Source organism: Hypanus sabinus, chromosome 30 (assembly GCF_030144855.1).
Source record: "Hypanus sabinus isolate sHypSab1 chromosome 30, sHypSab1.hap1, whole genome shotgun sequence".
Classification (NCBI taxonomy): domain Eukaryota; kingdom Metazoa; phylum Chordata; class Chondrichthyes; order Myliobatiformes; family Dasyatidae; genus Hypanus; species Hypanus sabinus.
The window spans coordinates 28,694,881-28,709,415 of NC_082735.1; the positions used below are offsets into that span (position 1 = coordinate 28,694,881).

A 14,535-nucleotide genomic window follows, 5' to 3' on the forward strand; every position below is an offset into this window, starting at 1 on the left:
CTACAAACCAGTACATCTTTGGGCTGTGGGAGGAAACTGGAGCACCTGGAGGAAACATGCACAGTCATGGGGAAAACATACAAACTCCATACAGGCAACAGCGGGAGAAGCACCCAGGCTGGTAGTGTAGAGCATTGTGCTAATCATTCATGTGATAACTTCTGAAGTTCTGACAGTTTCAGCTCGGGGGTTAGAGCAGCTGCTTGTGTACGCTTCTTCAGTTGACTATTCATTAGAAGAAACTCAGATTGTCCCAGATGTTTCAGAATATACACTTTGGCTTGGTTCATGGAAAGACGCTGGGTGACTAATAATCTGATCAAAAAAAATTGTTGGGTATACTTGCTGTGAGAGTGTGCTTTGCCATTCAAATAAACCATGGCTAATTCCACATTCTGAGTTCACCTTCAGGCCGCATTCATTTTCAAATCTCAGCCTTGAACATGTCCAATGGACAAACATTCTCTAGGACAGAGAATGCCGAATATTTTCACACTTCGGTGCCAATCTTTGCTTACCTTAGGTAAAATGGTTAATCCTTTATCTTGGTGCTGTCCAGCCTACTTCTGGAGTCTTTCTCAAGTCAAGTCAACTTTTATTGTCATTTTGACCATAACTGCTGGTATAGTACATAGTAAAAATGAGACAACGTTTTTCAGGACCATGGTTTACTTAACACAGTACAAAAAACTAAACTGAACTACGTAATTAAAAAAACACAGAGAAAGCTACACTAGACTACAGACCTACACTGGACTGCATAAAGTGCACAAAAACAGTGCAGGCATTACAATAAATAATAAACAGGACAGTAGGGCAAGGTGTCAGTCCAGTCTTCGGGTATTGAGGAGTCTGATAGCTTGAGTGAAGAAACTGTTATATAGTCTGGTCGTGACAGCCAGAAAGGAAAGGACTAATCTGACTAATGCTTGACTAATCTGTTGGAGTTTTTCGAGGATGTAACCAGGAAGTTAGACGGGGATGTAGTGTACCTCGATTTTCAGAAGGCATTTGATAAGGTCCCACATAGAAGATTGGTGGGTAAAATCAAAGCTCAGGGCATCGGGGGGAAGGCATTGACATGGATAGAAAACTGGTTGGCAGATAGAAAGCAAAGGGTAGCGGTGAATGGGTGTTTCTTGGAATGGCAGGTGGTGACTAGTGGGGTTCCACAGGGCTCGGTACTGGGACCACAGCTGTTTACCATTTACGTTAACGATTTGGATGAAGGCATAAAAAATAACAGCAGCAAATTTGCTGATGATACTAAGCTGGGTGGCAGTGTAACATGTGATGAGGATGTTAGGAGAATTCAGGGTGACTTGGATAGGGTGGGTGAGTGGGCAGATACTTGGCAGATGGCGTTTAATGTGAATAAGTGTGAGGTTATCCACTTTGGGAGTAAGAACAGGAAGTCAGATTATTATCTGAACAGTGTAGAGTTGGGTAAGGGAGAAATACAAAGAGATCTCGGAGTCCTTGTTCATCAGTCACTGAAGGTGAATGAGCAAGTGCAGCAGGCAGTGAAGAAGGCTAATGGAATGTTGGCCTTTATTACAAAGGGAAGTGAGTACAAGAGCAAGGAAATCCTCTTGCATTTGTACAGAGCCCTGGTGAGACCACACCTGGAGAATTGTGTACAGTTTTGGTCTCCAGGGTTAAGGAAGGACATCCTGGCTGTAGAGGAAGTGCAGCGTAGATTCACGAGGTTAATTCCTGGGATGTCTGGACTGTCTTATGCAGAAAGGTGAGAGAGACTGGGCTTGTACACGCTGGAATTAAGGAGATTGAGAGGGGATCTGATTGAAACATATAAGATTATTAAGGGATTGGACAGGATAGAGGCAGGAAGGATGTTCTGGATGCTGGGAGAGTCCGGTACCAGAGGGCATGGTTTGAGAGTAAGGGGTGGGTCATTTAGGACAGAGTTAAGGAGAAACTTCTTCTCCCAGAGAGTTGTGGTGGTCTGGAATGCACTGCCTTGGAAGGTAGTGGAGGCCAATTCTCTGGATGCTATCAAGAAGGAGCTAGATAAAATATCTTATGGATAGGGGAATCAAGGGATTTGGGGACAAGGCAGGAACAGGGTATTGATAGTGATTGATCAGCCATGATCTCAATATGGCGATGCAGGCTCGAAGGGCCGAATGGTCTACCTCTGCACCTATTGTTTATTGACTCTCCACAAAGGAAAAAGAAGGGCACTTCTCAGCAACTACTTTATCAATCCTGTTGAACAACATTGAAAATCATGTTTAGTAATCCACTGCAATCGTCTGACGTGATTTTTAAAACCTAAACTGATTTATGCACTGCTTCGGGGGTTAACTTCGAATTGTTTGTTTGGGACGTATTTTAAAGACCAGTTGATTTTGGTTGTTGTAAATTGTTCAAAATATATTTAAAAAATGAATGTCAAATGTTTCATCTGCTAAATATTCTTGTGTACCTAATACAATGTAAATCAATATGACATGCAGGTTAAACTGGAGAATTGATGTGTACCTGAATGATACCTAATAATCATTCAGGTTTCACTATGTAATTTGTGTGAGGTGTAAAGAGTCTTGGTTTCTTTAGGACATTGGATGAAATAGAAAAAAAAAGAAATATTTGACCACCTGTTAGTTCCATTAGATCTCATGTATTGTACACATTTTCTCTTGTGAATCTCCTTTAGTGTGGACTAGCTAGGTTAAAATATTGGTAATGCTATGTGGAATTTTTTTTAACTATCAGTTACCTGCAAAGATGCTGCTTCATGAAAACTCTACATTATTACCATTGTATCTATTAATCACATCCTGAGTGTGAAGACTTGTAAGATATCCTTTTAAGGTGTTCAAGTGTGTATTGATCTGACGTAAAGATATTATCACATCAGGACCTGATTTTAAAATGCAACCTAATCTAGTTTCTCATTTTTGTTCAAGGCACAAGCTATAAATATGATTGGAAACTGATTACACACCCACATGACTACATGGGAGAAATGGAAGGTCAACATCTAAAGACACTTAAACTCTCCAAAGTAAGTATATGAAAATAATGTCCGAGGTAATCGTGACTGAAATTATGAATAGATTTTAAAAAATATATTGTTCTAGCTATAAATAGTCATCTTGAGCATATAATATAAAGTGAATGAAGGTGGAATGATGCTGACGATAACTTTTATGTCAGCTTTCTGTTTGAGGTCAGTCCTTAAATGAAGCCCCATTATTTATTTTGACTAATTATTAAAAAGGAGTCGTACTCTGGTATTACTGTGTGGTATTCGAATTGAAAAAAAATCAGTTTTAACTTCAAATCCTTTCTACAAAAATCTGAATATGAAGTATTTTTTAAGCTCCTGCTCGGGCCATTTATGGTGATAGTACAAATCAAGTATCAGGCCAAGAACTGGCCTGTGGCAGAGTTCAGACAAAAGCACTTAGAACTCGTAATGGCTCCTGAATTAAGGGGTCAGTTAAGAGTCAGCACGTGGGTGAGTCTGATGTCATGTATCAGGTCAGAATATATTGTCAGTCTTTAAACCAGTCTATTTTTTTTTACATTTAGTGTTATTGGGACTATTTCTAAGATCTAGGTTTTATTTAATCTGCTGATAGATTATCCAGTAACTCTTCCACTATGCTATTGTGCTTTATTATTCCTGTGAAACCATGGTTTTGCTGAAGTGTTACATTATAATGAGTTGCGCAAGATTTTTGCCGGTTAACCAGGAAATGACCAGGATGTGGGTTAGGTCAGTAAACTTGTAAATTAGCCAGTACCATGAATGTACACTTTTTTGTTAATTTTGTCCTTGAAGTGGATGACATGATCAGAAACATAATGAGAATAAGGACTGACTTGGCAAAAGACTATCAATGCTATGTTCTTGATTTAGTCGCAACAACTTGTGACCTCCCAGATCCATTACCACTTTTTAAAACTTTAGTCTTTGTCTTGCGTTGTAGACATGATTTTTTTAAAACATTGTTTTTCTGCATGCCTTTCACATTCCAATATTTTCTGTCATTCGTTTTTGCTTTTCCTTGTTGAGTCTGTAATCTGTATTTGTATTAGTAAAAAAAAAACTGACTGGTATTTTCTTAATATTAACTGCTTGCTTATCTGTCTCAAAGTAGATAGCATAATTTCTCCTGGAAGAAAGTCTGTGCTGTTAAAGTATTTTAGCATTAATCAGCATAGGAGCCTAGTGATTTGTGCTGCTGTCTAGTTGTTATTGTAGTTAAATGTGCGATCTTCAAGGCTGATACAAATTAGATGAAAGGAGGAGAGTATAGTTACAGGATAAATTTTGATGTTTTTAGACAAGTGTGCTTTAAATGTATTATATTATATAGTGTATATCTATATATATATATATATATATATAGTATACAGTATATATTATAGAGTGCATGTACATTCTAAAGCATATTTTGTAGCTTTACATAAAAGACTTCCCTTCAGAATTAGAACAATGTATGGGTTTGTGCCAGCACTCAGTAACATCAAGGGTGTTGATATAAATGTACTCACCTGCCTAATTCCCCATTATTCTTTGATGTTGGGGGGGGGGGGGGGGGTATCAACTTCAACCTTAACTATACTTGACAACTGAACATCCACAACAATCCTATACATAGAATTCTAAAAAGAAAGCAACCTTCTGACTGAACAAATTGCTTTCATTTTGCTCCAAGTGGCTGATCCCACAGCATGAATGTGTATCTTAGTTCTGAACTCTTCAGCCAAAGGCACCAACTGCTCTCCATCAAATATAAATTCCTCTCAGAATTGTATATTTTAATGTTATTATTTAAGGAACTTTTAAAGGTCTAAAGGTGTTTTTTTTTAACCCAATGTCTCTCAACAGGACAATGTTGGAATTGATCAACAAAAGTTGTGAAGTGAGATTTGTAAGGCAGATGTGTCCTCACTTTACATGGAGACTAAAACTACATAATACAGGTTCTGATGTAGATTAACCAAAGCACTGCACAGTTGCAGAACTTTCTAATCTGTTACTCTGCAATCTTGTAAGAAAGGTTAAGCATGGGGCCCATTAATTTTATATTTTTCAAGTACTGGCTGTTCCACTTCCTTCTGCACCACAACGCGCTGTTTAAAATATATTCATTTTAATTCTTATTGTAAATATCTGGAAGGGCCTGCTAATAGCAGCACCAGGTTACATGAAATTCAGCTGTGGCTAGGCATCCCTCAAATGCATCTATAAATTTGCTGATGCTACAGTTATTGTTGGCAGAATCTCAGATAGCAGCGCAAGGGTATATAGGAGTGAGATATACTAACTAATTGAATTAAATGTCAGTAAGACCAAAGAGATGATTGTGAACTTCGGAAAGGGTAACACAAGGGAACACAAACCAGTCCTCATCAAGGGGTCAGCAGTGGAGAGAATGAGCAATTTCAAGTTCCTGATGATCTAACCTGGTCCCAACATATTGATGCAGCTATAAAGGAAGCAAGACAGCAGCCATATTTCATCAGGAGCCTGAGGAGATTTGCTTTGTCACCTAAAACACTCAAACTTCTACAGACATACTATGGAGAACATTTTGACTGGCTGTATCACTGTCTGGTATGGGGGGGGGGGCACTACTGCACAGGATTGTAACAAGCTACAGAGTTGTAAAATTAGTCACCTCCATCATGGGTGGTATCTTCCATAATATCCAAGACATCTTCAAGGAGCAGTGCCTCAGAAAAGCAACTTCCATCATCTAGGACTCCCACCACCCAGGACATGCCCTCTTCTCATTGTTACCATCAGCAAAGAGGTACAGAAGCCTGAACGATTCAGGAACAGCTTCTCCTCTGCCATCAGATTTCTGAATGGACATCAAAACCACAAACACTACTTCACTACTTTCTTAAAAAAAAATTTTGCCCTACTTATATTAATTTAACTATTTAGTATACCTGTATACTTACTGTAATTCATTTTTCTCTATACTTATTTATCATGTATTGCATTGTACTGCTGCCACGAAGTTAACAAATTTTATGACATATGCCGGTGATATTAAACCTGATTCTGATCTAGGGAAAACTGCAGTTCAGGACTCCATGAACGTTAGCCAGAAGTGAGTGTCCTTATGACAAGGCAATGTCAAAGTATTTTCATAGTTTTAGACAAGCACGCAGCTAATGGAAGAGAGCAGCCTTTAAAATACGCATATCTATGTTGGGCCCTGCCAGCAGGCAAGTATCAGCGACACATGTCACATTTGCAACTGTGTCCAAATACAAGTGCTAAGTAGATGATTCTTTCTCCTGAGACCTTAGCCTCACAGAAGCCCGTCTTCAGCCCATCTGATTCACTTTGTCTGACATTCAGAAGCAGCTGAAAGCACTGAATATGGCAAAGGCATAGGGCCAGAAAAAATGCCAGCTGTTGTACTGAAGTTTCGCACTCTAGAAGTAAGCTTGCCATTAGAGTATAGCAGCACCTCTGACATCTCTGTGACAATTTGAAAAGTTAATTAGGTATGGTGAATTCACAAAAGGAGGATAAATCCATTCCGGCTAATTGTTATGCAATCAATTTATCTTCAGCATCTGTTTTCCTGTACTGTTCTGCATATCTTACTTCTCGCCCATTTTTTTGACCTGTAAGATCACTTGACAGACTCTGCACATCATCCTGTAAGATCTCTTCCCCACTCAATCTTGGATTTGTGATACTGTCTTTTGTAGGTCTTTGTCTTGTTATTTCATGCTCTCATTATTTATTGGTATTTATCTATATTTGCATAGTTTGTTGTCTTCTATGTGCTTTTTTTTTAATCATGTTTACAGTTGCTATTCTATTAATTTGCTGAATATGCCTGCAGGAAAATGAATCTCAAGAGTTGTATGTGGTGACATGTATGAACTCAGATAATAATTTGACTTTGAACTTTAATTGTTAAAATTTTTATTTAAAAAACTCATCATTCTTGTCAAACAGTTTTCTTAAGCCGCCAGTCACACTAATTTTCTTAGTATTCTGCTATAATTTCTTAGTGAATTTCAACATTTTTGAGGCGTGATATCATGCTAACTAGTTTCCCAATTCTGCTGTCATTCTCCTTTCTTGAATAATGATGTTGCATTACGTCACTTTCTTACAGAATCAAGGGAAGTTTGGTTGGTTGCCACTAATCAATTTTGACGTGTGTGTAATGAGTGGCTCTTTGATTTTTCAGCTTTCAGTTGGTTTCTACATGTTCAAGCTGATTGTGCAAGGAGACAATGCATATGGAGAAGGGTCAGTGAATGTGACTGTTAAGCCAGGTTTGTATTTCTGATATTTAGATTGAATCCCATATTTAACATGGCAGAATGACTAAGAATTATAAATCATCAAACTGTGAATGAACCAACATACTAAATGGCTCTGTGGTAATGAGTCTTCAGAATGGGAGTTTCAAATACTTTAAAGACCTGTGCATGAGTTTAGCCAAATGATGAAAAGGGAAGCAAATTGAAAATAACCCATAATTAGTTAACCAGAGGTAATGAATTCAAAAGCAAACCACTGTAAATGCTAGCAATGCAAACTAAAAACACAAACACTCCAATACTCAGCATCTGTGAAAAGACAAAGAGTTAATGTTCTGGGCTGAGATAGGTGCTTGTATTTTAAATTAGTAAACTTAATACTTAATGCCCATTGTGTGCTGGTGTTTAAAGCAGCAATGACAGCCCTACTCTCTGTCTGTCCATACTGTCACACACAGGTGTAGAAGCATTTTTCATTACTGTTTCTCTGACAAGTTTTATTTTTTGACCAGCCAGGGTTGTTACCCCTCAGCTGAACCTCCAAACCTGGAGGACTTGTGGACCACTCAGTCTGCACACTACTTTTTAACCTGTTTGGCGTGGGTGACCCTATCAAAAGCCAAAGCACAAGACCCTGACTCCAGTCAACATAGCTCCCTAGGTCATTGAGGCACGCAAGCCTCCAAACCCTACGACAAGGTCATGGTCCTCTTGAAGCTTAGTATTAATAACCTGTGCATAATACTACTGAAATCTTGAATATTTTCCAGAATGTATTTACTGCTTATGCACGCGGTTAGCATTGATTACAAGATGAGCTGTTAAATGTCTTATGTAATGACCGATGTAATTTGATCTGTTCCTGTTTAAAACATTGAAATATTTATATACCAAATATTTATCCACTGTGCAGGTGAACTTGTGGGATTTAAATAACCACAGAGTAGCAATTTAAATTTCAATGCATGCAGTAATTCTGGAGATCAGCATATACACTCAGTAGCCACTTTATTCAGTACCTCCCTTATCTAATAATGTGGCCATTGAGTGTATGTTCATGATCTTCTGCTACTGTAGCCCATCCACTTCAAGGTTCGATGTGTTGTGTGTTCAGAGATCCTCTTCTGCACACCGCTGTAACCTGTGGTTATTTAAGCTACTGTACCCTTCCTGTCAGCTTGCACCCGTCCGGCCATTCTCCTCTGACCTCTGTCATTAATAAGACATATTTGCCCACAGAAATACTCAGTGAATGCTTTTCAAAGAATTTTTCACACCATTCTCCGTAAACTAGAGACTGTTGTGTGTGAAAATCCCAGGAGATACTCAGACCAGCCTGTCTGGCAGCAACAGTCAAAGCCTCTTGGTTCATACTTCTCCCCTATTTGATGTTTGGTCTGAACAACAACTGAACCTCCTGACCATGCCTGCATGCTTTTATGCATTATGTTGCTGCCACATGATTGGCTGATTCGCTGTTTAAATTAACAAGCAGGTGTACCTAATAAAGTGGCCATTGAGTATACTTCTGTAGATGTTGAACAATAGTTTGCCCATCCTTTTACATTTGTTTATATGTTAAACTCTTTTGAAGAAAGTGTGGAGAATAATTAAAGCAGGGCACAAGGGTGAGGGCCAATCTCTGTATTCATTTTGTACTGTAAGTAATGTTAATATTATATTAAAACCCTTCTACCAACATAAATGTCAATTTTTCCATTCCATTTTAAATTCCAATGATCGTATTTATGATGGAAACCATGTTTGCAAACCTAGTGTTTTATAATTAAGTCTGCCTTACAATGTATTGCTTCCACTGACAGGAGACTGCAGAAATTATTTTTTAATTTATATTTAGTTCACTTTGGAAGCTTGAATGTCAATGGCGTTAAGAAATATTCCAAGCCCTTGGCAATTCTGACTGCCTAAAATATCCTGGTGACATGGCTCTCTTGGCTTTTCATTTTTCCACGGGCAATTCCTGTTGAGTCTTTGTTCTGGTGTGTATGAGTGACAGCTTTATTTCACAAGTCTCAGCAGCTGCACAAGGCCTTGTCATTGCAATCCTAAATGACATTCGGCAGTGTTTCATGGTTGGGTGGGTCCCTACACAGTGCAAGCGAACAAATATTTGTGGTGAGAATAAGTAGTTTTGTGCTGAACCACAACCTTTGAATGGTACCAGTGAATATTTTGGCATTCAGAAGACCTAAAACTAAAATACTTAACCAAAAGTTATAGATTATTTAAAAAAAAATTAAAAGTCCGAACATTTGTACTCGTAACTAATCAAATATACATTGATTTCCCTTTTAACTATCTTTTCCCTGAGACTTGTCTCAATACTGTTGTTCCTGCACCAGGCTAACCCTGTGGGTTCAAAGGGCAAATCTCATGTCATTGTAGGCAAATCTGACCTTGACAGCGCTTAATGCAATACAGCAGTGGCACTTTTCTCCTCTGTAACCTACCGTTTAGGTTGAAGTTTATTTTTGCCAGCTTTGTTCCTTTTAGTATTGCTTTAATTTAATTACAAATGACCTGTTTTACAGCACCTCGTGTAAATCAGTCACCCATGGCTATTGTCTCTCCAAAGATGCAAGAGATCTCATTGCCAACAACATCGACTTTCATTGATGGGAGCCGTAAGTTTACAAATTTATTGTAACACGAATCTGCTATTGGTCTCCAGTTAGAATATCATTCCTCCTGCATAAAAGTATATTTTTGTAGTATCTCCTCATTTGAATCTTGCTGTCTGCCTACTAACAGAAGTACAAAAAAAGGCCATGTATAGTTTATAAACTGCAGGGCTAACTGAGTGGAATATTGGCAGTTGGCATTTAATCCAGCCAAGTGTAAAATAATGCTTGTTGGGTTGTCAAGTGCTTCCAGGGTAGACATAGTAAATAGCAGAGACCTTGGTTGTGTTGATATACAGGGAAATCTTGGCGTTTGAGTTCATAGTTCCTGAAAATGGTATCAGTAGCAGTTAAGGTAAAATCAGGAGTGTAGTTTGGAAGAAGCCTGGATGCACATACAATTGCTGAATGTTTTTATTTTGGCAATACAGCACAGAATAGGCCCTTTGAGCCAGCAACCCCCAACAAATCCGATTAACCGTAACCTAACCATGGGACAATTTATATGATCAATTAACCTACTTGGTATACCTTGGGACTGTGGGAGGAAACTGGAGCATCCAGAGAAAACCCAGGCATTCCATGGGGAGGACGTACAGCGACTCCTTACAGAATGGCCCTCAAACTGAACTCCAAACCCCAGAAAGCCCTGAACTGTAATAGCGCCACATAACTGCTACATTACCATGGCACCATTTTGTTCTATAGCGCAGTTTTGTTCATTGTGCTTGAGGAACGTAATTGGCGTTGCTGCCCATAGAGAATGTGCTTTGTACTTGGAAAATAGCCAAGTGACATTTTTACTCATCTATATGTTATGTGAGAATTAATTTGCATGGAAGCATTTAGCATAGGTTGAGGCATAGGTTGTGAATTGCAACACCATGTTTCTCTTTGGTGATTAGAGCTGTGTACGGTATTCTAATGTGTGATCTAATGTCTCTGAAGGATATGGTAGCATTAAGAAAGAGTGCAGAAGAAATTCACTTGTATCTCATCTGAAATAGGTGGATTTGGCAACGAGCGATTGGATATGCTTGGATTGTTCTCACTGATATGTAGGAGGCTGAGGGGTGACTTTATAGAGGATCGAGATAATGAGCGTCTTATTCGCAGGGTAGTAGTCTGAAACTAGAGGCCATAGGGAGATCTGGGAGAACATAGAAGGGTACAGCATAGGAGCGGGCCATTTGGCCCGCAATGTTATGCTAAACCAGCTAATCAAAAACACCCAAACACTAATGCCTCCTATCTACGCAATGTCTATATCCCTCCATCTTCCTTCAATCCATGTGCCCATCTAAACATCTCATCAAAACCTCCAATGTATTTGCCTCTACCACCATACCAGGTATCCACCACTCTGAGTAAACAAGAAACTTGTCCCTCACATCCTCTTTGAACCTAACCCCTCTCATCGTCAATACATGCCCTCTGGTATTAGACATTTCAACCCTGGGAAACAGATGCTCTCTGCCCACTCTATCCAAGCCTCTCATAATCTTGCGAACCTCCCCTCAGCCTCCGGTGCTCCACAGAGGGGGAAAAAAAAAATCCCAAGTTTATCCAGCCTCTGGTGATAGCACACGCCCTCTAAACCAGGCAGCATCCTGGTAAACACCTTCTCATCCCCTCCAAAGGCTCAACATCCTTCCTGTAGTGGTGCAACCAGAACTGTATGCAAAATTCCAGATTTGGGCTAACTAGAGCTTTATGAAGTTGCAACATAACCTCTGAACTCAATACCTCAATTAATAAAGACAAGTATTCCATAAGCCGCCTTAACTGCCCTATCAACCTGTGTAGCCAGGCAAGTTTTTGACATGTCCTATGGTGGATATATTGATATATCAACTAGGGAATGTGATGCAGGTAGAAAAAATTAGAATGTTTAGAAGGCATTTTGACCAGTAGGTGGACAGGAAAGTAGCAGAGGGATACAAATCTAACAGACATTATTGTTACTTGTGTAGATAGACCTGAAGAGCCTGTTTCAGTACTGTATAACTCTAACTCTGTCCAACTCAAACATGAATCATTTGCAATTATCATCAGGTTTAACTACAATTCTAACATATGCAAGCGTTTACTTTACAAGACCAGAGCAAATATTAAAATGCCTGTAGTCCAGATCATGATTCACTTTTCTGGATTCCTATTTTGCAGCCATTAGCATAATAATTAATTAGAATGTAACTGAATTAAAAACGCATTTTTTTCTGTTTACAGAAAGCACTGATGATGATAAAATCATAAGCTACCAATGGGAGGAACTTAAGGGTCCATTGCGAGAGGAGAAGGTGTCAGAAAGTACTCCGATACTAAAGCTGACTAACTTGGTCCCAGGAAATTACACTTTCAGGTACTTACCCAAGTACAAAAGTTCAAGTATACATCTTTGTGGGGTAGGGGGAAATAGTTTACTTCATTTCTAGCACAGTGAGTTGTAACACCATCCCTGGAAGCACAACCTAGATGTATCCAGTTTAGCAGGAGGCACTCGAATGACAAACAAGAGAACATCTGCAGATGCCGGAAATCCAAGCGCACACACACACACACACACACACCACCCCCCCCCCCCCCCCCCAACCCGGAGGAACTCAGCAGGCCAGGCAGCATCTATGGAAAAGAGTAAACAGTCAACCTTTTAGGCTGAGGCCCTTCAGCAGAACAGTCCCGATGAAAAACTTCAGCCCGAAATGTCGGCTGTTTAATCTATAAGGTTATTAAAGGATTGGACAAGATAGAGGCAGGAAATATGTTCCAGATGCTGGGAGACTCCAGTACCGGAGGGCATGGTTTGAGAATAAGGGGTAGGTCATTTAGGACAGAGTTAAGGGAAAAACCTCTTCTCCCAGAGAGTTGTGGGGGTGTGGAATGCACTGCCTTAGAAGGCAGTGGAGGCCAATTCTCTGGATGCTTTCAAGAAGGAGCTAGATAGGTATCTTATAGATAGGGGAATCAAGGGATATGGGGACAAGGCAGGAACTGGGTATTGATAGTATATCAATGATCTCAGAATGGCGGTGCAGGCTCGAAGGGCTGAATGATCTACTTCTGCACCTATTGTCTATTGTTTTCCATAGATGCTGCCTAGCCAGCTGAGATCCTCCAGCAATTTGCGTGTGTTACTAGGAGGTACTCTTCTGATACTGAATATTTGAGTGCTTCGATGCAATTTGAAACTGCACAGTGCATGGTGCATTGCTATGTAAATTCCCAAGGCGTATCTTTTATATTCTTTCCCTTTTAAACGCATTACAGGAAGGGAATAGAACTGCAATTCTATCCATTCTGCTCTTTTTTTCTGGAGCAGAAGCTGGCATGATGCTCTCTTTCACTTTGCTCTTGGATGTAGTTTGTAAGTCACACGTGGGAATAGTTTGTACTTCAATTCATCTTCCACCTTTGCAGAATTACTTGATAGATATCGGATGGCATAAGAATGCCAAATCACCAGATGGAGATTGAAAATGCAAAGCTGCAGTTTAGCAAGCTATAATAATAGTTCAAGAAAATATAATTAGGTTGCATGTTTTGTCATCAATGTGTGCCTTTCACTCGTACTGAACTCTCTAAAATCCTGCGGATTTCTGGAATCCTGCGGATCTAAAATCCTCCGGATCCAACACATTATCCTCCGCAACTTCCGCCACCTTCAACAGGACCCCACCACCAAGCACATCTTTCCCTTTTCGCAGGGATCGTTCCCTCCGCGACTACCTGGTCCACAAGTCCCTCCCCACAGAACTCCCACCTGGCATTTATCCCTGCAAGCGCAACTGCTACACCTGTTCCCACACCTCTCTTCACCCTTACCACCATTCCAGGCCCCAGACAGTCCTTCCAGGTGAGGCAACACTTCACCTGTGAGTCTGCTGGAGTCGTCTATTGCATCCGGTGCTCCCGGCGTGGCCTCCTCTACATCGGCGAGACCCGACGCAGACTGGGGGACCGCTTCGTTGAGCACCTATGCTCCATCCGTCACAATAGACAGGACCTCCCAGTTGCCACCCACTTCAACTCTGCCTCTCATTCTCATCTAGCTATGTCCATACATGGCCTCCTTTACTGCCATGATGAGACCAAACTCAGGTTGGAGGAGAAACACCTCCTCTACCGTCTGGGTAGCCTCCAGCCGGGTGGTATGAACATTGAATTCTCCAATTTTCGGTAATTCCCTCCCCCTCCCCCTCCCCCTCCCCCTATCCCAGGTCCCTCTCTGCCTCTCTCCCCTTTCAACTTTCTGCTTCTTTATCTCTACAGTTCTTTCATGCTTATCCCCTCCCCCTCCCCCCTTTATCTTTCCTCTGATTGGTTTTCCACCTGGTGCCTCTAGGCCCTACCCCCTCCCCATCTCTATTACTGGGCTTTGGCCTTCTCTTCCCCCCCCATTCCTGATGAAGGGTCTCGGCCTGAAACGTTAACTACTCTTTTCTCACGGATGCTGCCTGGCCTGCTGAGTTCTTCCAGCGTTGTGTACGTATTCTTTGATCCACAGCATCTGCAGTTGTCTTTTTGTGTTTTAAAATCCTGCATGCTTGTTAGTCTTGTCACTATTGAGTGACATGAGATGCAAATAGAAGGTTCGTTCTTGGTATAGATGTTC

General features: G+C 40.4%; 1 protein-coding gene across 4 annotated transcripts in view; it reads left to right on the forward strand.

The window, feature by feature from the left end:
- LOC132383493 (dyslexia-associated protein KIAA0319-like protein) overlaps positions 1-14,535 on the forward strand; it is an 89,625-nt gene that overhangs the window by 41,168 nt on the left and 33,922 nt on the right. For all 4 annotated transcript variants that reach the window (XM_059954511.1, XM_059954508.1, XM_059954510.1 and 1 more), the window contains exons 6-9: positions 2,934-3,031; positions 7,206-7,293; positions 9,834-9,926; positions 12,153-12,285. In XM_059954511.1, coding sequence (XP_059810494.1) covers positions 2,934-3,031; positions 7,206-7,293; positions 9,834-9,926; positions 12,153-12,285 — 412 coding nt within the window. The remainder of the gene's footprint in view (positions 1-2,933; positions 3,032-7,205; positions 7,294-9,833; positions 9,927-12,152; positions 12,286-14,535) is intronic.